Raw genomic sequence first — 25,148 nt, 5'->3', positions numbered from 1 at the left:
CGAACATGCACACAGGTGCACGTTAAATCACCGTAGCACTGTCTGTGGTGAGTTTCTCTCTCTTTGTCTCACACACACACACACACACACACACACACACACACACACACACACACACACACACACACACACACACACACACACACACACACACACACAAAAAAGGGCTCTCTTAACACTGCTGCATGCTTTGAAGATCAGAGCTGCGCTGCCAATGTCTCCTCTTCTTCAAACGCTCTGAATGATATCAGCTTTTATTTCAACCAGGGGCCCACTAACAAGATCATCAGCCATGTCACTTATCCGTAAAACACTTTCAGCCTCCATCAGTGAATTTTCATTAGTCTCTTTTTAGGTCAGATGTTGTTGTTTTTTTTTTTTGAAGGAGATAATTGCCCTCCATCAAAGATGTCTTCTTTTTAAAATCCTCACAGAAAACTCTGGCCTAATTAAGGGCGGGAGCGTCAGAGCAGCCGGAGCTGTCAACCTGAAGTATGACTGCTGACCGCCGGATTCCCTAATTGCCCCCGTTTCGATATCCACTCTCTCCTCCTCTTCCTCTGCCTCCTCTTCCTCTCCTCGTCTTCATTAGTTCTCAGCTTACTTCCCACCTCGGCGCTCCCTAATGACTGGTCAAACGTGCATGCCAGACAAACAGCTCCAAACAAGCCCTCCTGTATCGACTTTGCCCTGCAGCGCTCAACCTGCCGGGGAGAGTGTGTGTGTGTGTGTGTGTGTGTGTGTGTGTGTGTGTGTGTGTGTGTGTGTGTGTGTGTGTGTGTGTGTGTGTGTGTGTGTGTGTGTCGGCGCTCATCAGCACAATAGAAACAGGCTTGATTTCTCTCTAAAAACACACCGCCTCTGCCGCTGTGACTGGATTTGCGGTTTTCCCTGCAGTCGTTGAGATTCTACATTTAATTGGTAACTGCAGTCGCACCGCCCCTCACATCCGCTCCTCCTCCTCTGCTTGCTGCACACACTAATTGGTGTTTTGTTTCTCCGTTAGTTAATGCTCTATTCATTCACTGTTTCACTCTCCGTTTCACTGTAAAAATCCAATTCTGTGCTCCTTCCGGTCTTTGCCCTCCTCTACGGCTGGTTTTAATCATCTCATATCATAAATTGCACATTCTGCCTCTCACAGTAGAAACCGTGTAAAATCAACTTATTTCTAAGGGCATTTTTGTTAACTGTTATCAGATTTTTTTTTTTTTTTGTTAATGGCCTTTTTCACAGGCAATTTTACTGAATGATAAAATGAAAGACTAGCAGTGAAAAGTCACACTAGCTTCTGTCCAGTGAGATTTGTTACCCTGAACAGCTCAGTTAGATGACTATTTATTGTTTATTTTTTTAGCAGTTTGCTGTTTTTCATTTTTAGCCACGCTAGTAGGACGCTCTAGGGACTGTAATGTCCTTTTGTTGGATGTTTTTTCTTTTGGTCTGAAGTCAGCGTTTTCATTGATTCAGTGAAGTATTTAGCCAGTACACAGCAAATTCACATCTTTGGAATAAACTCTCTGAGTTCAAATCAACTCTTTTTGCTTGTACACGTGAGACCATCGAATTCACTCTCAAGCGGAGTGAAAATAACTTTTCTTGGAGTTGTTTTTTTCACACTTTTCAGGAGTTGAACTTGAACTCTTTGGGAGTTAAAACTCGACTCCCATGAAGAGTAAATTTGACTTTAACCTTGAGCTGTTTGAATGTGAAACTCTTTCACGGTGTTAACAGTCAACACTTAAGAGCGTGTATCGTTTGACATACAAGGAGTTAAAATGGCATCACACTATGAAGGTTTTTAGGTAAGACTGACAATAAGATAACATATTCATCACAGATTTATATTTAACAATTACTTGCAGTGTGATTAAATTCAGTGTGCAACAATTAATGCTGCATGAAAACTTTGTATAACAAGTTGTAAATTAACCAATGTATTGGTGCCACTGTGATTCCTACCTTGTACACTTATGGTTTTGAATGATAGCCTCATTTTATTTATCATTATGCCTTCATTGAAATATTAATAAACAGCATGTTTTAACAAAACTAAATATCATTTCTGCCCATCACTTAGATTTAATTTGGTTGCTTTATTCTCAAAAGTTACAAAGAAATAAGTCAGGCATCCTGGGAAATGCTAATACGGCAATAAAGCTGCGCAGTAAGCACCGGGAATCGTGTTGAATCGTGCTCCTCAACACTCAGCGAATGAACACCAGACTATTACCCCACCAGAGTAACACTGAACACAAGCTGGAGTCTTAATTTAGAAAATAAACTCCCAAAATCAAACTCTTTGTTTAACTCCAGGATATTTGACTCCAGAAATTTGCTGTGTGTCGATTTTTCCGCGTTCCCTTCTTACAACTTTCTTGTGATTTTTTCCTGTTGCACCGTCATCACACAAATATTTCAATTTGTCAAATGCAATCAGCCTCGGCTAATTAGTAAATGTTAGCAACCCGATACGCTAAACCAAGCTGGTGGAAATGTTGTCGTTGTGAGCAGTTTGTAACAGCAGTGTTTGGATTTAGCTCAAAGCATGGTCGTACCTTGAACTCTCTCGTCTCGGGCCCGGAGTGTACCACCTAAAAATACTTCAGGCCACGCAGGCATGCGTTGCAGTCTGAGCGTTGCAGCTAGGGGTCGCTATAGCACGAAAACAACACGAGCGAGGTGAGCTCGTAAACCAAAGTCATTTAGTAAACACAGTTACTGATGGGAATATAGTGAAGCGTAAAAGCTGCACACAGCCGCATGCCATACATGTAAATCATCTGCATGTGTACTTCATGACACGAAAACCATACAAACACACACGAATACCACATGATATAATAAAGTTAACTGTGGTCGGCAGGTGTCGGAGACAACAAAAAGATTTGAACAGGTAATGTCTGTGAAGACCTTAAATGTTGTTAATTAATATGGCAAGATAAACCACTTGCTCTCAATCAGTGTTGCACAAAAACTATGAATAAAACAAAAGTAATACGAGGGCATAATTATCAATGGTGCATCTAATGCAGGCCCAGAAACTGTCTGGGGGTCCCTTCATACATTCTAAACAGCCATTGAACATGACGATAAACCTTAATGATGATGATAAATATACCACCTTCCCACCTCATGTACAGCACTCATGGTTTAGGTCATTTGTTTCAATTGCAATGTTTCATTACCTGTAAACAAACTATTATTTCTACCCATCACTTGTTTACTTTGGTTAATTTATTCTCTGAAGCACAGGGAAACTACCGGCGGCTCGGGGGCCGCACAGAATATTTTGTCAATTAATAGCTGTACAGATAACTCTCATGCTTACAGTGTAATGTGTGTGCTTGTGTGCGGGCAAGAGCATGGATTTGGGGCGAGGGGAGGGGCCTAAGAAAAATGTTTGAGGCCAATCCCAGTTCTGTTGTGCTGCAGGGATAAATTAAACATCTGTAAAGCAGCGGGGCATGTTGACAAGTGTGCAAAGGAAGCAATAATCAGAAATAAGATAAAAGCGGCACTGCTCTCGCTATCAGTCAGCATTACACAGTTAAAATAAACAGCTGATGAATCAAAGTCATCCAGGTTCTTTGTCTGATGGAGACAGGGACACATTACAGCTTCGGTTTTTGCATTTGCTGGCTCTATAATGTCTTCCTTAATGTCTCTAATGTTTCATCTTAAACTTTGTACTGCTTACAGGCTGTGTGTTTCTCCCGCCCCACGTGACACTATAAAACATAACCAGTCACTCCCTAATGAGCCGTGCAGGACAAAAGCTGCATTCACAACCTACATTAGCAGGGTGACATACAACAGAAGACAAGTTCTGTGTGTGTGGAGGTCAGAAATTCCCCTTCTTTTCTTTTTTAAGAAACTTCAGAGAGCGCTTTTACCTCTCGCTACCATTAACATGTGAGGTGTGGTGGAAAGCCCTGCGACAGATGAGGCTACAGAAACAAAGACGTCTTCGACGAGCCTAAAGGTCAGGCCGGAGGAGGCCGGAGGAGGACGGAGGAGGCCGGAGGAGGCTGGAAAACGCTGCGCTCTGCTGTGGCACCCCTGGGCGATACCAGACAGCCAGACAGCGTCCCACTGGGCCAGATGATTACCGCCTCTCAACGCTCGCATTTACCGACCATATCCTCCATTTCGCATCCTTGAAGACCCGGCGTCCTCGCTAAAGCCCTCGCTCGATTCCCCCACCCCTCCCCCCTCCACCGCATTCACCCACATAAAATCGATATCAACATTCGAATGCTGTTTCTCCGCTCTGAGGGGGGAACGGCATACGTCAGGCGTAATGGTTCACTGCTGTGTAAGTATGTCTTTTCCTCCAGGGACCAAGCTGAGTTGGAAGGGGAGGAGGGGGGGAGGGAGGGAGGGTTGAGTGAGGAATTAAAGCTGATTTCATGCCCCCTTAACATCCGTGTGAGTTTTAACCACCAGTTATTGCCTGTGTTACCCATGAGCAGCGAAGGGCTGCGAGCGCTGAACACGAAGCCAATCAGGGCGGCTGCGCAGCACAGCCTCTCTCAGCTACAATCACATCGCAATAATATCTGATTATACGAGTCCTTTATGCCCCCCCCCCCGTGTTGTTTAATCACATCCTCTTGCACACAGCCCTCAACGATAGCGGCCTCCTGACTCGCACACGACGTCCAAAACAGCCTTGATATCACAGGAAACACAATCCGGACCGGCGAGCGGCTCTTTCTCTTCTGTCCCGAAACGCTCCCATTCCACGCCGCCTCCCTCCGCGCTCCAGGATACCGCCTCCCCGGGCGGTCCGGAGCCGAGCCGCCTCTCCCTTTCATCCCCCTCCACCGTCTCTCAAGGTTAATCCGCCCAGCTTTGACAGCCATGTTTGGCTCGGGTCAGGAAGTCAGGCAGGGTGAGCGGGCGGGCAGGCAGTGATGGCTCCCGCAGCCCCCCACCCCCCTCCCTTGAAGGACAGGCTCGGCGGAGGCAAAGGCGGGTTTCGGATGCCGACAGAATGAGGAAACAGAGGAGGGTGGCGTCCGCTGTCTGGGTTGTCGCTCCGGCAGGCGGAGCGTGGGATGTGAATGGCTGTTGTCTGTCTGCATGTTGTTGCTTTTCTACCTTTACTAGGCCAAAGTCGATGGATGGATGGGCTTAATGAAACCAGGGCAGGCTCCTGGTGAGTGCAACAAGTAGGACAAGGTTACCATTTGTCCCTCCTTGGATGAAAACTACTCTCTGAACTGAAAACTAAACTGATGTTCTGTGAGTTCATTTTAAATGGGATACAATGCACCACACGGGGAAACTTTCTTTTATACTTTCATTATGAAGTCCTCTCATTTTTACCGGAGAGATTACAATTGTAGCTGTGTCGTCACAGTTTCTGTAACCAGAGTTATCCAATGCAATCTAGAGCTTTATGGTTTAGTTAATGCATCAGTTAATTGATTGACAGAAAATTGATGCTTATTTAAGTCCTGATAGTAAGAATTCACTCGGCCCAACTTCTGAAATCGCAAGAGTTTTTAATTTTTATCAGTTTGTTGGGTTTAGTTTTGATTATTAGTCAAACAAAAGAAGACTTTCTGTAATTTTTCACTATTTTATGACTGTTTCAAATCAAAAGATTAATCAAGAAAAAAAATGAACAGATTAGATATTAAACTAGATTTACTGCCTAGCTGTTGAATACCTCCGCTAACCACTCAAGTTGTAGTTTACGTGCATATCTGTCCAAACCCATATAGATAGTAAACTCACAGTGACCCTGACCTTTGACCTTTGAATACCGAACTCTATACACGTCATATCCTTGTGTCTACGTGAACGCTTTTTGGCAAATTTGAAGAAGGTCCCTCAGGGTGTTCCAGGAGAATGGGAAAGACGTGAGGTCGCAGTGACCTTGAGCTTTGACATTTGACCTCCAAAAAAATCAGAACAGTCCATTCCATCGTTGATCCAAAGGAAACATTCATGACAAATTAGAAGAAACACCAAGTTTAAAGAAGGTTGGACGAGCGCTTGTCGAGATGCACAGAAGACAAACATATAGTCAGAGATTCCTGAAATTATAAACTGTGAGTTTTCATGTCAAATATTGAAACAATGCGGCGAAGGAGAATATCGAGGAGGCATCTGTTGGATAAAACTACCTTAGTTTGTTGTACGCCAGCAGAACGACTCTGCCCTGCCACTAACTCCACACGTCGCCCATTTTAAGCAGAACTGTGGACCTGTGTGGTCTGATTGTGAATTGTACTCCCGAAATTGTTTTGTATTGTGTCGAATTTCCTTCAAAAAAATAATGACTTCCTGGAAAAGACAGAAGAGCTTTTAGTTCGAGAGAAAACGCTTCGTGAAATGCTTCTTTCTTATCTCTATTTTTGCCTCCAGTACGACTAAAGAGCCCAACGGTAATCACAATCCATTATTTAGTTTGGATTTTTCACTGGAGTTACATTATTGATCACAGCTTTGATCAGGTGTTGTAACCAGACATGACGTATACTTAAAAAAAAAAAAAAAAAACGGAACACCCAGCGTTTAGACGTCGAAAATCTTTTAATTATGATCAAAGGCGTTTTGTTCAGCGAGGAAGAACAAGGCCAGCGATTTCGGATACATAAATGATAGATGTGTCTTGAATTATAAACCATTTATTGCATGAATCATTAAACGGAGCACAATTATCACTGCTGTTTTTCGAGGATAAATTTGATTCGAGTGCAATTTTCCGTTCCTGGGAGTCGGCGGGCGCTCGCTCGCTCGCATCCGGCTCCTCGGTAAACCGCAGTTCACCTGGACTCAATCGCCTCGACTCAAACCGCCGTATTGGACGGGTCATGTAATTCCGGCTGAAATGGAGAGCCTTCTCCAGACCGTCCAGCCCATTTCTCCGTAATAGCCTGACCGAGCTCCCTGAAGAGGCCAATTCTGGCCAGCAAAGGCCCACTTAAATTCTCAGTGAGACAGAGGAAGAGAGAATAAGGTCTGTGGAGCCACTTAAAAGCCCCTGGGTAAAAATGGGATTTCTGACCTGCTCCACCGGTGTCGCAGCTTTACAGGCAGATTGGCTGTCAAGGCGCTGCCAGGTGAGCGAGAGAGAGAGAGAGAGAGAGAGAGAGAGAGAGAGAGAGGAGGGGAGGAGTGGATGGATGGATAATGCTGCTGCTGCTTCTGCTGGTGATGATGTAGACCACCAGGACCTCATTAGCTCAACATTTCATCAAACACCGTGGCAGCAGGGTGGCTCTCACTGCCTCCATATATCTCTTTCGCCCTCCTTTCCGTTTCCTTGTTTTTATCGCTTTTCTCGCTCCTTCCGTGGTCTCCTCTTCTCTGCCTCTCTTCCTGCACCTGAAGGTCTCATTAACAGGATGAGTCCGTTCTGCCGCTAATCTTGCCACTAAGTCAAAGTCAACAGATGACGGCGATAATGACGCGCACGCGCGCACGCACGCACACACACACATCTATCTCGAACCATTTGTTCTTGGTAATGCCAAGAAAATGTAAATTTGTTATGACCGTAAGAATATAAATAAGGGTGATATTTCAGGGCACATTAAAAGGCTCTGCAGCCCGGTTTAAATATCATTCATTTTGAGCGCAGGGTCCCGTGTGGAAGCCGGGAAAATCACAGACACACCCACGCGCACGTGTGCAGCAGCCGCACCACACACTAATTTCACATAGAAACAACTTAACGTACACAAATAGTTCCGTGTTGCTGATTTCAGTGCATGATGGAGGGGAAAAACAGGCCACACGCTTATGTGAATCTGATAATCTGGATCTTTAACAAAAAAAAAGAGGGCAACTGTTTAAAAATGCAGCAAGATGTTGCAAGTTACATTATTATAGCTATAAACGCAATTTAAAATCAACAAATTATCAAAACGTGCTGCATTTGGTGGAACATGTCCAGGTTCTTTTAAATTGTGTTAACACAGAAATGTCTACACTGGTGCAACTAAAAATTATTTTCATCAGTTACTTTAATTAAATCTGTCGTTTATCAGTTTGGTTGATAAAATGTTGGAAAATGGTCCAAGTTCACATGTTCAGGATATTTAAATAACATGAAGACTAAAACAAGCAAATAATTGAAAAAGTTTTCATAAATGATGAACTGCCTATCAAAATTAATTTAAACTTTTATCTATCTGTTTATTGACCAGATGTTTTTGTTCAGCTTCCTCTGTTGTTCAAGCAAATGTTTTTTTTTAATTTATTCCTTTTAGTGGGTGTAACAGTGTTTGTTACAAGCCAGATTTGTTCAGAGTTCGTTTTTTTAACAATATGGTGAAAACAAAATTTGGTTTTAGGGTTTAAGTTAGAGTTAGAGTTAGGTTTATGTTTAGGTTTGGGTTTGGGGTTAGGCACTTAGCTGGGGTGGTTAAAGTCAGGGTAAGGGGTGAGGGAATGCATCCTCTAAATGAGTGTCCTCACAAAGATAGAAAGACATGACTGTGTGTGTGTGAGCATGTTTCTTTTATATTTGTGGACCAATTTGCTTCAACACCACAATTAAGACTTAGTTTAAGGGTTCGAGGTTAGAGTTAGTTTTAGGGTTAGGCACCTAAGTTGAGATGGTTTGGGGCCAGGAGATGGATTATGTCAATGAATGTCCTCACAAAGATAGAAAGAGAAGCGCGCGCACACGCGCGCGCGCGTGTGTGTGTGTGTGTGTGTGTGTGTGTGTGTGTGTGTGTGTGTGAGAGAGAAAAAAAAAAAGTATGTCTGTCCTGAAAGTACATAAGTACATATATGTACTACACATGGGTACTAATACACCGTGGGCACTCATCTGCACATACATGAAATATCCCCTGATCAGGTGTAAACTACGTCCGGTTTGTTTTCTTGCTGCTTTGATACACCGGTGATTCGCCGTTAACCATCAACATGGTCATTAGTATGCTGTGGACGTGGAGGTATTTATTCCATCAGTGGTATGTTTCATTCTAAACACTGTAGAGGTTCGTGTTTAATAAGAATTATTCCACGTGAACTTCATGCGCCAGAATGGTTTTGAAGACAAACACAAACACACACACACACACACACACACACACACACATATACACATCCCTCTGTTGTGTGCGAGTGGGTGAAATATTTAAGGCGAATCCTTTGGAAGACCCCGAGGTTTCTACCAATCGCAAAGCAATATGACAAGCTACATACACCCAGGGGGCTCTGTCGCTACCCATTTGTCAACAAAGCATTTTCAGCCTCAGACACACAGTGAAGTTCCCTGAGGTGTGCACTTCTGACTGCTTTGCATATTTCTGTATAAACCAAGGCTAAACACAACTTCAGAGCATTTTTGACTTGTGAAAAAAAAAAATAGAGTTTCTAGACTTCCGAATAGAAAAATCCCGCTGCCGTGCTGCAGGTCCGTCCACAGGGGAAAAGAGGAAGAGATGTTTGAAAGATCGACTTCATTATTTTTCTCTGTTTACCGATTCCTGTTTTTGTTTTTTTTGTCCTTGTTTTTCCTGCCTCCACCACTCAAGCCTCTCAGGATGCACTGCCACACCTGCGCCCTGGTGACCAGCTCGGGCCACCTCGTCGGAGGCGGCCGGGGCGACGAGATCGACCGGGCCGAGTGCGTCATCCGCATGAACGACGCTCCCACCGCCAGGGGTTACGCCCGCGACGTCGGCCGCCGCACCTCCCTCCGCGTCATCGCTCACTCCAGCATGCAGCGGGTCCTGCGGAGTCGCCACGAGCTGCTCAACGCCAGCCAGGACACGGTGTTCATCTTCTGGGGCCCCAGCAACTACATGAGGCGCGACGGGAAGGGCCTGGTGTACAACAACCTGAGGCTGATGAACCAGGTGCTGCCCAAGCTCAAAGTCTACATCATCTCCTGGCAGAAGATGCTGCAGTTTGACGAGCTCTTCAAGAAGGAGACGGGCAAGGACAGGTGAGGGCATCAGTTGCATCAGGCAGCGGGTCCAAACATTTGTGGGTTCAAGATTCTCAATTCTTGTTTTCATTATTGTTGTTGTTTCATTACAGTATTAAAGCGCGTTTTGCACAATAAATTAGTCCATTTCTACCCCTAAAGTTAATCATTTTTGCCGCATGATTTAGACCACCTGAAAGCGTGCCGGTATGCACGTGCAATGCAAGCTGCTGGAGCAGTATTTTCATTCAATTCAAAACACTGCACCAAATGCTTTTCGATTTATTTACCAATTGCCAAGATTGCACTAGTAAATCTATAAAACTCAGTGTGCAGTTGTTTATTTTTCTGTCAATACAGTTTGAGAATTTAGTAACACGGTACATACAGCACCTGCGGGAGGCACCTAAATTAGAGCCGCGAGAGTTGGCTGTAGAAAAGGCCTTTCATGTCCTGCCCTTGAAAATCAAGCACAAGGTGCGAGCTGCTTTCATTCAGAAAGTCGGAGAGGTTGGAGATTCCCGCGACGAAGTGAGCGCACTTTCGAGTGAACCGTTTGAAAGCGGTGAAGAAGGTAACGCAGCTGACCAAAGAAAACCCAAGTCCTCTGCTCGTGTGCGATGTCCAAATGTCTCCGTGAACACGGATCCGAGCCCCTGCAACACTTTGTTTGAAGCTGAGCAGCGTCGAAGGACTCGGTTATAATGAGTCCGAGCTGACTTCTCAGTCCCGTGGCCATTAACGCCTAATGAAAAGCCGGCCGTGCGATCGCACTCTGTTTGTGTCTCCCTCTCTTTGTGTCGCCGGAGATTGAATCGGACTCCGGCTTAAGATGCCACATGATAGATACTGTTTATCCTCTGCAGCATCGGGCTTTAACATCTGCCAGACTTATTTGAGGCCATTTCTACTCTGTGGAGGCAGAAAGAAATGAAGCCGTAAAGCGTTAGTGTTTGAGATAAATTTCCATTTGCATGCGAAAAGAGCTGAACCTTTATGGAAAAACAATATTTGACCTCATTTAGAAAATGAAGCCTATTGTCTTTTAAGAACCGGGAGCCCGTGAATGGAGCATTAATAGCAGAGTTTCTGGGTAATCAGCTGTCTGGTCCGCAACCCTGCAAGCTTGTAATTGTAATTATGGGTTATGCCATTTCAGTAAAGGTAATAAAGATGGTGTGGGACGATGCCACATCCACCCATTTTAATAACACCGGCAGGGAGGGGCGATGCAAACCAGGTGTCCCTCTGCATCTTTTGTGTTAAATTGCCGAGATAGAATGAGCCTCAACTGGTCATTAAAGGCAAATTAGCTTTTGAAATATTTTTTTTTTCTAGCCAGCGTTTTATGTTCCCGTAATGCCGCATTGTAATCACTAACAGCTCCTCTGAGGTTTGTACTGGACGCATTTGGGGGCACGATGCTGGAATAAAATGTGTGGTGGGTGGAGCTCAATCACGTATCAAAAAGATCACGCGGGTATTTCCTCTTTAAAGCAAATCTGTGTTAAAAAAAAAAAAAAAAAAACGAAACACGTAGACCGGGTCAACTGAAGCCACGGCAGTGTTAAAAAAAATTTTTTTTTTAAAAAAGACGCCGCGGTGACTTATGAGAAAAGGTCAAAAAGTAGAAAATAGAAGAGGCGCAGCAGGCCAGCTGCGCAGCGGAGAGCGACGCCAGAGGTACACCTGTGGACGATACACGGAGCAGAGAGGAACACAGGATGAAATGGAACCAGACCTCCTCTCTGACGATCACAAACAAATGCCTCCAATACCTGGTGCATCCATTTATCTAGAAATACTCCTGAGAACACTTGAAAGGCTCGGCAGTAAAAAAAAAAAAAAAAAAAACGCAAAAAAAATGCAAAATGAGAAGAATAAGAGTAACCTTTAAAGGCCACGCACACACACACACACACACACACACGTTTTCAGTCATTTTGACTGATAGGACTTCTGCCCGGGTTGAAGGTGGGCAAACCGATATGCCGGGACACACGAAATGTCACCGGACTCCTTAAACTACAACAAAAGATGATCGAGGCGTCATTTGTCACACAAACACGACGTGCGTCTTCATTCGCACGCGTCATTTTCAAGTTGCGACAGAATGAAAAAGCAACGTAGCGCCACGTGGACAGAATAAATCACGATCGGCGGCAGGCAAAAAGCGTCGGACGTGCGTGGGACGACAAGGCGGCTGCGCCGCTCCTCTGATGAACACGTCAGATTCCCACCATGTTTTCGACTTTTGTTTTTCATTGTTTGAGCTTCGACTGGAGAGTTTTTAATTATACCACTTCTCCCCCCCCCCCCCACCTCCCCACTCAGTTTAATGACACTGAAGTGGAGACACGCGTGACAGCGGTGGGCGGAAACCCGCTTCCTTCGGGGTCTGACACGCAGCAGACTCTGAAATAATCTGAGCCGAACCGGTCGGGTGCTGGCGGGCTCAGGTGGCGAATTAAAACCCGCTGACCTGTTTGTTCAGACTTTTACAAACGTGAAATGTGTCATAAATTTGGAACAGATGGCGCTTTAAAATGAGGCTGCGGTGAGCAAAGGTGTCGTGCTGCGTTGAAGACCTGTTGCTTCGACTCCTCTCCTTCCGTTTCTGTAAGTACTCAGGTGCTTATTTGCTTCTATATTCGTTGGACGTACGTGGCCGTTTGCATACTGGGCTCGGAAATGAAGCCTGATTACAAGTGGTCATTTGAGACGCCCTGTGGAGACCCCTGGTGATGAACTGCCGTACGTGTTGGAGCTGCTGATTACCCAGGATGCATTCTGTTAAATGTGAACGGGGCCTCATTTGTGTGTTCACACGCTTTGGCCAATAAACCTCGTTGACATTAGACAACGCTTCAAAACATAAAGATGTTCATGCAAAGATTCTACAAATTATGAACATCGAATCAGTTCATCTTTGGGCCAACGTTTGGGCTGAGATCGGGGGGGGGGGGGGGGGGGGGAATTCCCTCGTTAAATATCGGCTTCTCAAGCGTGGGACAGGTATGAGGTCGCAGTGACTTTGACCTTTGACCTTTGAAAATATGCAAACAAAAGAAGCTCCTGCTTTATTATTCCTGCCATCCCCCCCAAAAAAAGGCGATGAAACAGAAAGCCGCGATGAGGCAGGAGGTGCCGTGGAAGTTAAGTAAATTCAGACGGGACCAGAAAAAGTGAAGAAGCCCCAATTACCAATCAACCCCAAACAACCTGCAATCACTGCAGTCAGTCAAGTCGAAGGCGTCGGGGAGAAACTTCACGCGTCTGCCGGTAAAAACCGCAAGCAAAAATAGAACTTCATTATTTATTTATATTTTTTTTTGCACACTGATGTGAATCGTCTTAAGTCCTGAGATAATGACGCTCGGCAGGTGTTGAACTAATTGCACCCAATCACACATTACACATTGAGCAGTTGCAAAACAACCAATAAACTCAAAGACAAAGCACCTGCATTTTGGAGACGAACGCGATGAAACAACAACAACAACAACAAAAAAAACAAAAGAGCCGAAAAAGTCGTTCCCCTATCAGTTCTGGTTTAATTAGAGCTGCGCGCTTATTAAATGCTATCTGGAAACCAGCCGTCTCCTTTATTAATAAATACCAAGTCTGAAAATAATCTCCACTTTTTTTTTTTCCCTCACTATAATAATAGAAATGCGATTTTTTTTTGAGACTCGAGGATCAACAAACAATTAAACTCCCCGTCAAACGGGTGCGTTTGCGAGATTTACAAAACCAAAACTGTGCAAACACGTTTTTTTTGCACAGTTTTTTTTTTCTAATTTGCAAAAGGGATTTGCTGCGTGTTTGAGGAAGGTGGGCTGTTGTTAGATTAAAAACCCGGTGGCCGTGTTTGCGTACCGGCGCAAACCGTCGTGTCCCAGACGGCCCGGGGTCCCGTCTTAATTAAAGGAAAATGAGAAGTCTGCGCTCCGGGCGGACTCTCGATGAAGGTGAAAGTCGGACCGAGGCGCGCCGTCGTCCGACCGATCGGGCCGAGGGAGTCTGGGACCGTTTGGCCCACGCGGCGGGAAAATAACCGGCGCGTTTCTCCGGCGAACGCGGCGTCGTGTTGAAGTTGGGATTTGGGAGAAATGAAGGAGGGAGCGGAAGAGGGTCGTCGTTTGCTCGATTAAAAGAGGAGACTAAAACTGAGCCCGGGTCTAAAAACCAATATTATCGGCGCGTATTTACCCTCCGCTGTCCGCTTTGATTGACTGAACTCGAGTGTGAAATGAACGCTCCGCGCGGCGAAGCCTCGCCGGCGCAACGCGGCCGTGTTCTCCTTCCGGAGCTGCGCTCGGGCGGTCCCGTCTGCGACGTCCGACCGACTCCCTTCGACGCCGGAAACGTTTCCTCGCGTTCCCTTACGGCTTCCCGGGAAGACCCCCCCCCCCCATCCCCCCCAAGAAGATATGTTCAAAGGAAAAGCGCTAAAACGGGCCTTTGATTTCAGGATATTTGCCTGACGTCTATCCCCGCCCCGACAGCCGTGGGATCGGCGTGAAATGCGGCACGGGGCGTTTGCCGGCAGGCCGACAGCTTGACGCGCACGGTAACGCGGACGACGGCCGTTGGGAAGGTCGACGTTTCCCTCGGACGTCGGCTGCCGTCCGAGTTTACGAAGACAAACTCTTACATGGCTGAAATTACGACGTATTAGTTTAACATTCAATGGAAAAAAAAAAAAAAAAAAAAAAGAAGAACCTCCGCGACCTCTTAACATTTCCGTAAATGTCAGCAAACCCATCGCAACTCGTTAACTCGGGGTCCATGGAACGTTTCGAGTCCTGACGTCGTGAATGCCGCGCCGAGGGGCGCCGCTCACGCGGAGTCTTTCTGGTGCACACAAATCAAATAAATACGACCCCATTCGAACGCACCGTCTGTATCTTCTGCCCTCGACGCTGCGCCCTTGCAGATGTTTGCATCATTTTCCCGTCTGCTCGCGTTACTTCGGCATCTCGTTGCAATCGCCCGTCGTCTCTCTGCGTCTTTCTGTCTTTGTGGTCCTTTTCTCTCGGGTTGTGTCTCTTCGTGGGTTTTTTTTTTTTTTTTTTTTGGGGGGGGTCTCTGCAGTCACCTTCTGGGCGTCTTTCTGAAATATTTTGCGATTGAATACGGCAGCTGCCCTTTGACCTTCTGAGCCTCCGAGCCGCCTCCGGGCCTCGGGATGATCGCGAAATGCGACCGGCCTTCACTCAAAGTAAAGCGAGTTAAATATTGCAAAAGGGGCGTCTAAAAAAAAAAGACATCGGATCCCGATGCGTTATTCCACCCGCTGGTCACGATCCCACCGGGAGGACGAGGCCGAGCTGTTGGCTCAAGAGGGCAGCGTGGCGAGATGCGCAGCTGCGTCTGAGGCGGCCCGAAGGGCTCCCGATTCATCACGGCTGAATTTTGGACCGTAAACTCGACGGGCGAGCTCATATCTGAATATCATCGCACTGTTTTTTTTTCTTTTTTTTTCTTTTTTTATGCACCGATTCATTTCTAAATTGATTTGATGAATATCGAAAAGCGTCTCGGATAGCAGCAGCTGATCTCGTCCGCACGACTGTTCTCGGGAGAGATTACAGATGCGGCCGCGGCTCGGCGAGCTCGCCGTCGCCGACGCTTTTGTTGCCACGGCGCTGAACAAGACTCATCCGGGCTGGCAGCTCTGCGGGCTACTCGGCCGACGCTCCGAGCTGAATGCAGCGCGACGACGCCGAGTTGCCGATATTTAACAAGCAATACGGTGTCAACGGTGGGCCGGGAGGTTATTTCCTTGCAACGAATAGCAACTAATAAAAGGAGCCTTCAAGTACAATTTGAATAAAAAAAATAAAGCGCAATCAAGTCAGGTCACAAATTGGCAGACGAACGCGTTGGTTTTTTTTTTTTTTAGATGCCGCTTTCAAATGACCTTCAAACTCTTGACCTCGTGGTGACGACGTAGGAAGCGGGGAGGATCGACATTTTCCTCACACGCAGGCTGTCATCTTTAAGATACGAAGACAAAACTCTGCATGACTGAAATTACAACATATTAGCTGGACGTCCGACAAAAAAAAAATGAACTTCTGCGACCTTCTGCCATTTCCGCGAACGTAAATCGTCGGCGAACACGTCACAACTTGTGAACTCGAGGCTCATTCAAACCTCCGAGTTCAGACGTCGTGAATTTCATTTCAGCGTATTATATCTCTTTTTATTTTATCTCTGTCCCGAGAACCCCCCCACCCCCACCAAAACAAAAACAACAACAACCTGTTATTTTCATTTGATTTTCTCTTTAAACTTAAAGGTTTTCGAGGTTCTTTAGAAGTGGTGCGAGTTTCATGACTCTTGAGCCCATTAAATCTTTTCACAACCAACCAGGAATTCTTCAAAAATGCATGATCGTCTGGCTGGAAGGTTGTTGGTTTTTTTTTTTTTTGGTTTTTTTTACATCTGACAGCCTGCAATCCCGCGAGAGAGCCAACTTGGACGGACGTTTAGATTTAAAGAGATTTTCTAATGCAGTGTAAATAGCATTTAATATTTCTTCCGTAACAGCACATCCCAGAAAAAAACAAAAAAACAAAACACGATTAGTGCTCATTTATTTGCCGTGTGAAAGCAGGCGGATCGTTCGGGCTGCCGAAGCCGTGTCATTTCAACTATCGGCACTACAAGCAGACCAACGCTACTTTCTGATTAAGGGTTTGATTATTTGACAGGGTTCTTTTGTATCAGTCGATATGTGGGATGGATCTGTATTTTAATGAAGCTGTGGGGGGAACTTGAATGATCTTGCAGTCAGGAAAAAAGAAAAATCGACCTCTGGATTTAAAATGAATCTTTATTCTGCCGTTATACACCGACGTGAGATTTCCTGCTCATCTATCCCGGTTAATCACATTAAAATTAAAAAAAACATTATAAAAAATTAAATAAGGTGCAGTTTTCATCCTGGTGATCTCCCACGCGCGAAACCCATCTGACGGCCTCCTCTCCCTCCCTCTGCACCCTCCACCTTTTTCCTCCGCAGGAGGATATCAAACTCCTGGCTGAGCACCGGCTGGTTCACCATGACCATCGCCCTGGAGCTGTGCGATAGGATCAATGTCTACGGCATGGTGGCCCCCGACTTCTGCAGGTGAGATGTCGCAGCCGAATGAAAAAAAGATCCTCACCAACAAGCACCTTCACCGAGCGCGGCTGCGCACGCACTCGCTTCGAAGTGTATATAAATTCATAGCGGCACGGCCGCCTGATAAGAAAGATAGAAACTAAATATATTCGGGGAGCCGATAATACAATTTCAGTGCGGCTGCAGATGTTTTTGGAATACTTAAATGGTTCGTGTGTTTGGTAAAAATGAATTCAGTAAACAGGCAAATGTTCTTCATGTTGAAAGAAAAAGGCAGAACTCAAAAATGTAAGATTTATATCACATTCCACGCACAGTGCATGATTTTAGAAGAAAACAGCACGGCTAAAGGCCTCTGGTTTTTTCAAAAATAATATTCAGATTGTAACTAGGTAGATTTTTGAAAGTCTGGACACCAATAAAAAAAAAAACACACTTGGAGGTGGTTTGAAATGTGATTTTTTTGTTTTTTGTTGAGATATGTCTCTGGTGGCTCAGATTGAATTTCTTGCGTGACCCGCAACACGACATGCAACGATGATGTCATTTTTTTAGAGCGACAGAGTGAGCAGAATCTGTGCAACCACGAGCCGAGGGAATTCCCAATTCGTATTTTGAGGCGCTACAAATTGTATCCGGTCACGAAACAGAAGTACCAGACAGTTGTTGCCGTGGAGATGTTTCACCATCCTGTCTAGTTGCTTTGCTGTAAATGTTGCAGACGGAAAAAAGTTTCAAATCGTCTCGCAAATCTTTGGTCTGAAATACCCTTTAAAAAAAATTAACAAAACTCCACGATTCTTAGTTTCAAGTAATTACAGCTATTGAAAACAGAATTATCAGTATTATATTCCCATTTCTGCCTCTGGAGCCGCACAAATCCTACACACTGGACCTTTAATCTATAGACAGCTTTGTTCACCCTGCCTTTGTTCACCCTTTCGCGTTGGTGTCTTGGCTTTGCTTTCTGCACCATTTAACATTCCCACAACAAGCTTTTCACATTTTTCATTCACTGCAGTGTGACGTCAATACAAATATCCAACAATTGACCGGCACACAATGGAGTATTTCCTACCGTGGGTAGCAGAGGACACGCTGGTTCTGCACTTCTAAATTTAGGGAGAAGAAAGCCACATTTCTTCTGCCACATTTTAAATAAGGCTCTGGATTATTCAGTATGGAAATACAGGCTTGAGGGCATCCAGCCATGAACTGGAACCCGTTTACATGAAGGATAATACCACACGTGTAGCTCAAAGGCTTTTTACTTGAGGATTCCTCTTTTAAAACAGTTTCTCAAAATGGTTTTAGTCAGGCCGAGACAGCCACTGTAACGCTGGTGAGACGGTGAGAGGCCAACTTTATCTCGCAGCCAAATATCTCTGCTGGTGCGCGGCACGTTTCTGTTTCTGTTGTAAGACGACTACAATAATCTGAGTTTCAGCAGTATTTCGAGAATTTATGTCTCTCCTTTCTTGTTCAACTCTTATCAAAGAGTTAGAAATTATGGCGAAACACGATCGTGCACATCAGCCGTCTTTTTAAACGTGGTGTATTTAACTGCTGAAATGTGTTAGTTATTTTCCCCTGAGGCACATTACCACATTGATTTATAAAATGAAATGCGGAAAATAATGTAACTTTTGGGACAACACATTTTTTCAATGAATGCCAAGTTAAGGGTTATTTTCCACCATAGAGAAGCCATGAAGAAGCAGTCAGTTGTTTATCTGAAAGTTAAAAGATCTAATATCAGACGCATGGGTTTAAATTTCTCTGCACGTCCTCTATTAGTGAGACTCTGGATGACATTTACATTTTTAAAGTTAATCTCCTGGCATTGATTAAACCCCTAAAAACTAATCTCAGTTAATCAATGCTACATATTTAGACATTTCTTTAATAGAAAAAAAAAATCCTCTGATGCCTTTAAGTGGCCTCGATGTAACTCGACACCTTTGCCTTCACAGGTTATGTGCAAATCGATGAATATGCAAACAGTCTCAGCCTCTATCTCATAGATTGAATATAAAAGTGGACATCGGCTCTGGGTCTGAAAAATGAGGCCGACGCGGAAATATCTTAAACTGCAATACCGCCGAGTGCCACCAGGGGCTCGCTCCAAAAAGGTTCTGGCTCCATAGACTCCCATTGCACTTCACTTATGAGATTCGAAGTGAATACATTTTTTTTTCAATAATAAGTCATTTTGGTGTCTGTGCCTGAAGTCACTCCTTGTTATTAGTTTTCTGGTGATCCATCTAAAACAAATGTCATCATTAATTAGAAATTAGGCCTCAAAAAGAGGTGTTTTTGGGGGCGTGTTTGATTGACAGGCCTGTGGCAATAGACACTTCACAACTGCACTGACGAACACAGAAGGGAGAAGCTCTGTACTAAATGCAACCACAGCGAAAGCCACAAAGCAAAAAAAAAAAAAAAAAAGCACCCGGGACGAAGAAGTAGAGAATTATTACCCGTCTACTGTATATTCACTGTGCAGTTTTCACAGACTCCTGGTGGCTTTGCAGAGCTGAGATTCAGACCGTGAACACGATGCTGGTCCCATAAAGGAGAAATGCAAAGCACTCTGGGAAACGCAGAGGTTTCTGGCTGCTTCTTGCTCCTGGCAACGATCTCATCCAGCCTCGTTAGCAGAGTTTAACGGTTTGAGTTACAGCTCACGTCTCATCCGTCTCAGCCAGCACTTTAATTGGGGGGATTTTATTGAACAAGAAACAAATCTTATTAGATTTCTCAATAAAATAGAGCAAACTGTAAAACGTTCATTATATCTTTGTCCCCGGCTCCGATTATTTGCGGGATTATTTTTTTTTATTTTAGATTTCAATACAAATTCTATCTCAACAATAATGAAGAGGGAAGGCTGCCTCTTGAAGGCTGACTTTAGTGACTCCCTCCTCCTCTTATTTTCTTCTTCTTTTTTTTTTTATCCACCTCGCCGACTCTCTTTAAAAGACGCAGAGTTGTTATCCACGTTGTTAACCTGGTTTTAAAGTAGCCCCCTCTGTTCTTTCTGTGAAAGAAATGCATTTGAAAAGTGCATTAACTCTCTTGAAGCAAACGGCGCTTTTAACAGACTCACCAAGTCCCTTTTTTTTTGTTTGTTTGGACCCCCTCTAATTTTAACATAGTCGCTGAGAATCTCAAAGCAAAAATTATTACGCTTTTAGAAAACGCCGGAACATCGCGGCGAGGTGGATTTTTCTCCAGTTCGAGCTTATTTCTCGAGGCAATTTTGCCTTCATTTCACCGCCGGCGTGCGCGGAGCGGCCGTGGGGATGACATGAAACGGCTGTCGTCAGACGTGCTGCGCCACCGAACGAATTCACTTCCACGGAGAGGAACTTCTGCCGAAAGTTTCAACGAGGTGTTGATTTTTCTTTAGAGACAGAAGAGCGCAGCGGAGACTTAATTGTTTCTAAAAAAAAAAAAAAAAAATCTTCAAGAAAATGTGATTTGAAATCGTCTTGAATAGGACAAAGCGTGAATGTGCGAGCGGACGCATCTCCCCCGTCCCGGGCTTCACGCGCTCTTTTCTTCGCTCGCTATTGAAGCATTTTGAGAGACGCGAACAAACAGTATTCTTCTCCCGACAGCTCAGATTACTTCACGACGCCGCGTACAAAAGGCAGTGCAGTCCTGAGGTACGTCGGCCGTCTGTCGGCTCGGAGTGAATGGAAACTCTGCACGTATATGGGGGGGGGGGGGGGGGGGGGGGGGGGGCATGTAATAAAAAAATGCGATGATTAATATATCAAGATAAATGACCCGACGGACATGCTGAAACGCGGCGAATGAAATGCCTCATTATTATATCAGAGTATTCTGAGGTTTTATGTCAGACGTGTTTCAAAAAAGAAAGAGACCGACTGAACTCGCGTGCAGCGAAATTAAAAGACCGAAAAGCATACGAGCAAGAAAGTCCGGTTTTATCGCCGTCGAACTGATTTAGATGGAAAATAATGGTGGTTCCTTTAGACGGCGAATGAAGCATATGGTTGCCTTTTTTTTCCCAATCCAAGAAACACACTATATGTGCTGCAGTGATACTTTATACAATAACAGTTTGCTGTCCCCCCCCCCCCCCTCTCATAAAGAAGCGATTTCCCGGCTCGGAGTGAAAAGAGCTCGCCTTGACCTCGACCACATCCAACATCTCCGAGCACTCGGGGGGCGGGGGGGTCCACAGTGTTGCGGAGAGCCTGAAACCAATAACAGATATAGAGCTCCAGATATTTTTGCCTTTTTTTTTTTATAATTTCCTCCGCTTCTTTCTTCACATCCTGGAAAAAAAACAAAAAAACGTGCACATCGCTCTGTATGAAGTGCTGATTTACAAACCGCCTTGAACTCGAACTGTGCACTAACGCATTTTATTATGCATGCTCAAACAGAGCGGCTGCTTTTTGAAACCTGCTTTTTTTTTTTGTGTGTGTGTGTGTGGGGGGGGGGAGGGGGGGGGGGGTTCCTCGCCTTTTCATTAAGTGTTCGACTGCAGGTGGCATTTACCAGTTATTAAAACTTTGTTAAATTTAGCCGCGCAGGTTCCCGCAAATAAACCAACGCGGCTCCGTCTCCCTCCGTCACCTTCAGACGGAAAAAACACTTTGCGGTGTCACATGAAACTCAAGTGACTCATTAAAGTGGTTTTAAATGTCAGCTCTCTCTCTCTCTCTCTCTCTCTCTCTCTCTGTGTGTGTCGCCGCAGGGAGCCGCAGCACCACCACTCGGTGCCGTACCACTACTACGAGCCGCGCGGCCCGGACGAGTGCGCCATGTACATCTCCCACGAGCGGGGGGCGGCGGGGCAGCCACCACCGCTTCATCACCGAGAAGCGCGTCTTCGCCAGCTGGGCACGGACGTTTGACATCCACTTCTACCAGCCCGACTGGAGCCCGCCGCCCCTCCCGGACAACCGGACGCTGGAGGGCACGGTCGCAGCCGCTCCTCAGAAGACGTGACTGGTGGTGGTGGTGGTGGGGGGGGGGGGGGGGGGGAGGGGAGAGAGAGGGGGGAGGGAAGGGGGGGAACGCTCCGGAGACTCGACCTCGAGGAGACTGAGGAACGCGGCCCGCCCGACCCTTGAAGGATAAAACATTGAAGCGGGCCGGACGAATAAGTCACTGCAGATGAAAACCGAGCCGTAGCCCCGCCGGGCCGGCCCGCCGTTTCCGTTTACCGAGCCGGAACTAGTTCAACAGTTGTACATCCCCGCTTTCTGAAATCCAAAAGCAAAAGTGAGGTTTTACGAGAAGGCGACACCATCGCACACAATCCAACGCAAAAGCATGCAGCCTCTCGCCGTGGACGCTGCCGGTTCTCCGTGCAGAAGGATTCAGAGGATACAAAACTGGAGTTTTTAGTCTCTCTCTCTCTCTCTCCAAAGCCTCTGTTGGACGAAGGGATCTACGATTCTCTGCCATCAATTCACGGAAAGAAAAAAAAAAAAAAAAAAAAAAAAAACGCCGTTCCAGCGCAGGAAATCTTACGACGTGGTGCCGGAGATATAAAGATCATTTGGCTGCGGTGCGAACGGCCGCCGATTCTTCTGCCGCTTTCGAAGAACGGCGAAGGTCACGTCGGAGGAGATATTTTTGACCCCACGTCACGCAAACAAAGGCTGAAACCCACTCAAAGCGCTTCTATAAATCACCTCCGCCGACCTCCGCCGACCTCCTCGCAGATGCGTTGCATCGCGAGCTCACACCAGTCGAACGTTGCGGCGCGTCGGCGTCTGGGCGACGGTAGCATTCGGCCCCATCCTCTCCGGTCCCGCGCGTAACCGCGGCGGCGAGGCTTTGTTGGCTCCCGCCGCCGGTCAACGGTGCGATTTACAGAGCCGCCGGCCGGATTTCCATGTAAATGCGCAGCCATGACACGCAAGACAAGTGGGGAGATTAAGATCGAGAGCAGGGAGTCGGCGGCGGCGGCGGCATCCATCCCGCCGCCGCATCCATCCGCCAGCCCGGCTCACTTCGCGGGAGAGTTACAACGGTTTGGGGAAAAACAGCGGGTTTTCTTTTTTTTTTTTTTTTTTCCCGTTTAGACCGACGAGTACGTGATCTGTCACTCTCTGGCTCTCCGCTGGGTTTTTTGTTTTTTTTTTAGTTTTTTTATGTGCGCTCTCCTCTCGTTTGATGGACCGTACGCTCCGCGTGGAAAGATTCTCCCGCCGCTCTCCTCTCCTTCGCCATGAATAAGAAACGGGTGTCGGTCAGAAGAAAGGGACGAGACGCCCGCTCGTCTGGACGATACGTCCTCCCCGTTGATTTTGCCCTCGCAGCTGTAATGTGAGGAACGAAGAGGGCGGACGCTGCGGGGTCAGATGCACAAGGCGCTCGCACCACGAGAGCGTGTTTCATATCAACGCGCGCGCACACGCACACACACACACACGCACACACACACGCACACACACGCACACAATTGCTTCTCATGCATCATAAACAGCTGCAGTCGTGCAACCCGGCTCGCTGGCGCGGCCGACTTCGTGCCGCTGCGAAGAACGAGATGCGTTTTTATTTTCCCAGAGATGTTGACTCATCCGCGAATGACCGAGTGCAATTTGCGCGCATCGGCAAAGTGGTGAGCATTTGGAGTATTTTTTTTTTTTTTTTTCTTTCGCTGATCGAATGAATCGCTGGTACGTTCATTTAGGGCCGCGACTGCCGACTGTTGACGTTACAGACGATCCGCTCGGTTCAATAAAAATGTACGAAAATGCCCATTTCAAGTCCCCGGAAAGTTTGATGTTTTCAGACCCCGGTCCGCAAACCAAAAAGATATCCGGCGAGAACCGTCACACAAAACCAAGAACGGCAGCCAATCTGAACATTTGTCCCAACTGAAAGCTGGAGTGGTTTTAAAATCTTTTGCTTCGTAAATACCGGAAATGGTTTGACATTCTGGGAAATGTGATTATTCCCTTTCTTGCCGAGAGAGTCAGGTGAAAGGATTGATACCGCTCTCAGATGACTGCAGCCGGTCAGATTAGAACAAAGTGTTAAATAAAAAATTTTAAAAAGCCCATTCGTTGTTCTACTGTTTGATTCCAGGAAGTTCTCTGTTTGTGTCAGTGCAATATTTTCCCCATAAAGTGGCAAATTGTCGTACAGGTGAAACGAGATATGACGTGTTAATCAGTGAGCTTTTAGGCCGTTTTATTAATTTTTTTTTTTCAGAAGAAGAGAAGTGAACTGTTTCCCCGTTAGCCGCCTTTATGCTAAGCTAACTGGCTGCAGCCACACTTACTTTGCAGACTTTGACGATTTCCTTCTTCTCATCTCGGTCTCTGCAGGAAAACAAACATATTTTCAAAATGGTCAAATTGTCACGATAAATCACTTCTTGTTGCCAGTTGTTTTTTTTTCTGTTCATTAATCGACTAATCATTCCACACGCATCTCCATCGAGTCATTAACATTTTACTCAATGAAAAAAAAAAAAAAAAAAACCCACCTGATCAGTAGTTTTGCTTTCAGTGGTCTAAGTGTGACCAGAGAGGTTCGAAAAGCGACAAATAAAAATAGAATGTTACTTTTGTGTTCGTATTCGGCAGCGATCTGAAATGAAACGTGGGTTGCGAGGAGGACGAGAAGCCGGTGACTCAACCTTCAGCCTCCGCTCGCGGGGACGCTGCCATATTTTTTATTTTTTTTTCAATCATGCTCTTCCCCGTCTGGCTGTGACATCGGGCTGTGTCACACTGAAATAATAATGAAGGACAGGCAGCGCTACAAGGCCTTCTCATTACTCCCCCGAGCTACAAACACATCCTTGACCATGTTCATGTTGGAGAATTTTTTTTTTTTTTTGCCCGTTTCTTTTTTAATTCGGAGTTAGAAACTGGCACTGTACCGCATCACCGCCCGAAGGCAAGGAATATAGATCAACATTACAAGATGATGAAGGGACATCAAGTATTCAGCAGAGGGACACCTCGATTATTAGGCTGCGGGGCCTTCAGACGATCGATAAAATGTGCTCAATTAGCATTTAGGATGATTAATGGCTCATTAGGATATTGAAAACCAGGACGGTTTAATACCCGCTTTACTCCTCATCCTTTAACGTTCACAAAT

The 25,148-nt window shown here is 45.7% G+C and overlaps 2 protein-coding genes across 2 annotated transcripts in view; one reads left to right on the top strand and one right to left on the bottom strand.

Annotated features, from left to right (window-relative positions):
• Positions 1 to 22,035, top strand: part of st6galnac5a (ST6 (alpha-N-acetyl-neuraminyl-2,3-beta-galactosyl-1,3)-N-acetylgalactosaminide alpha-2,6-sialyltransferase 5a) — a 42,424-nt gene extending 20,389 nt beyond the window's left edge. Inside the window, 4 exon segments of the mRNA XM_069157951.1 lie at positions 9,510 to 9,922; positions 16,938 to 17,045; positions 21,775 to 21,862; positions 21,864 to 22,035. Of these exon segments, the coding sequence (XP_069014052.1) occupies positions 9,510 to 9,922; positions 16,938 to 17,045; positions 21,775 to 21,862; positions 21,864 to 22,028 (774 nt within the window). The 3' untranslated portion in view covers positions 22,029 to 22,035.
• pigk (phosphatidylinositol glycan anchor biosynthesis, class K) overlaps positions 1 to 25,148 on the bottom strand; it is an 87,517-nt gene that overhangs the window by 33,103 nt on the left and 29,266 nt on the right. The gene's annotated exons all lie outside the window — the stretch shown is intronic.

This window comes from Embiotoca jacksoni, unplaced genomic scaffold, assembly GCF_022577435.1.
Source record: "Embiotoca jacksoni isolate LCO1_2020_lvr unplaced genomic scaffold, fEmbJac1.0.p SCAF_22, whole genome shotgun sequence".
NCBI lineage: Eukaryota > Metazoa > Chordata > Actinopteri > Embiotocidae > Embiotoca > Embiotoca jacksoni.
The sequence above is the reverse complement of the archived record's forward strand: the minus strand, read 5'-3'. Positions and strand labels throughout refer to the sequence as shown.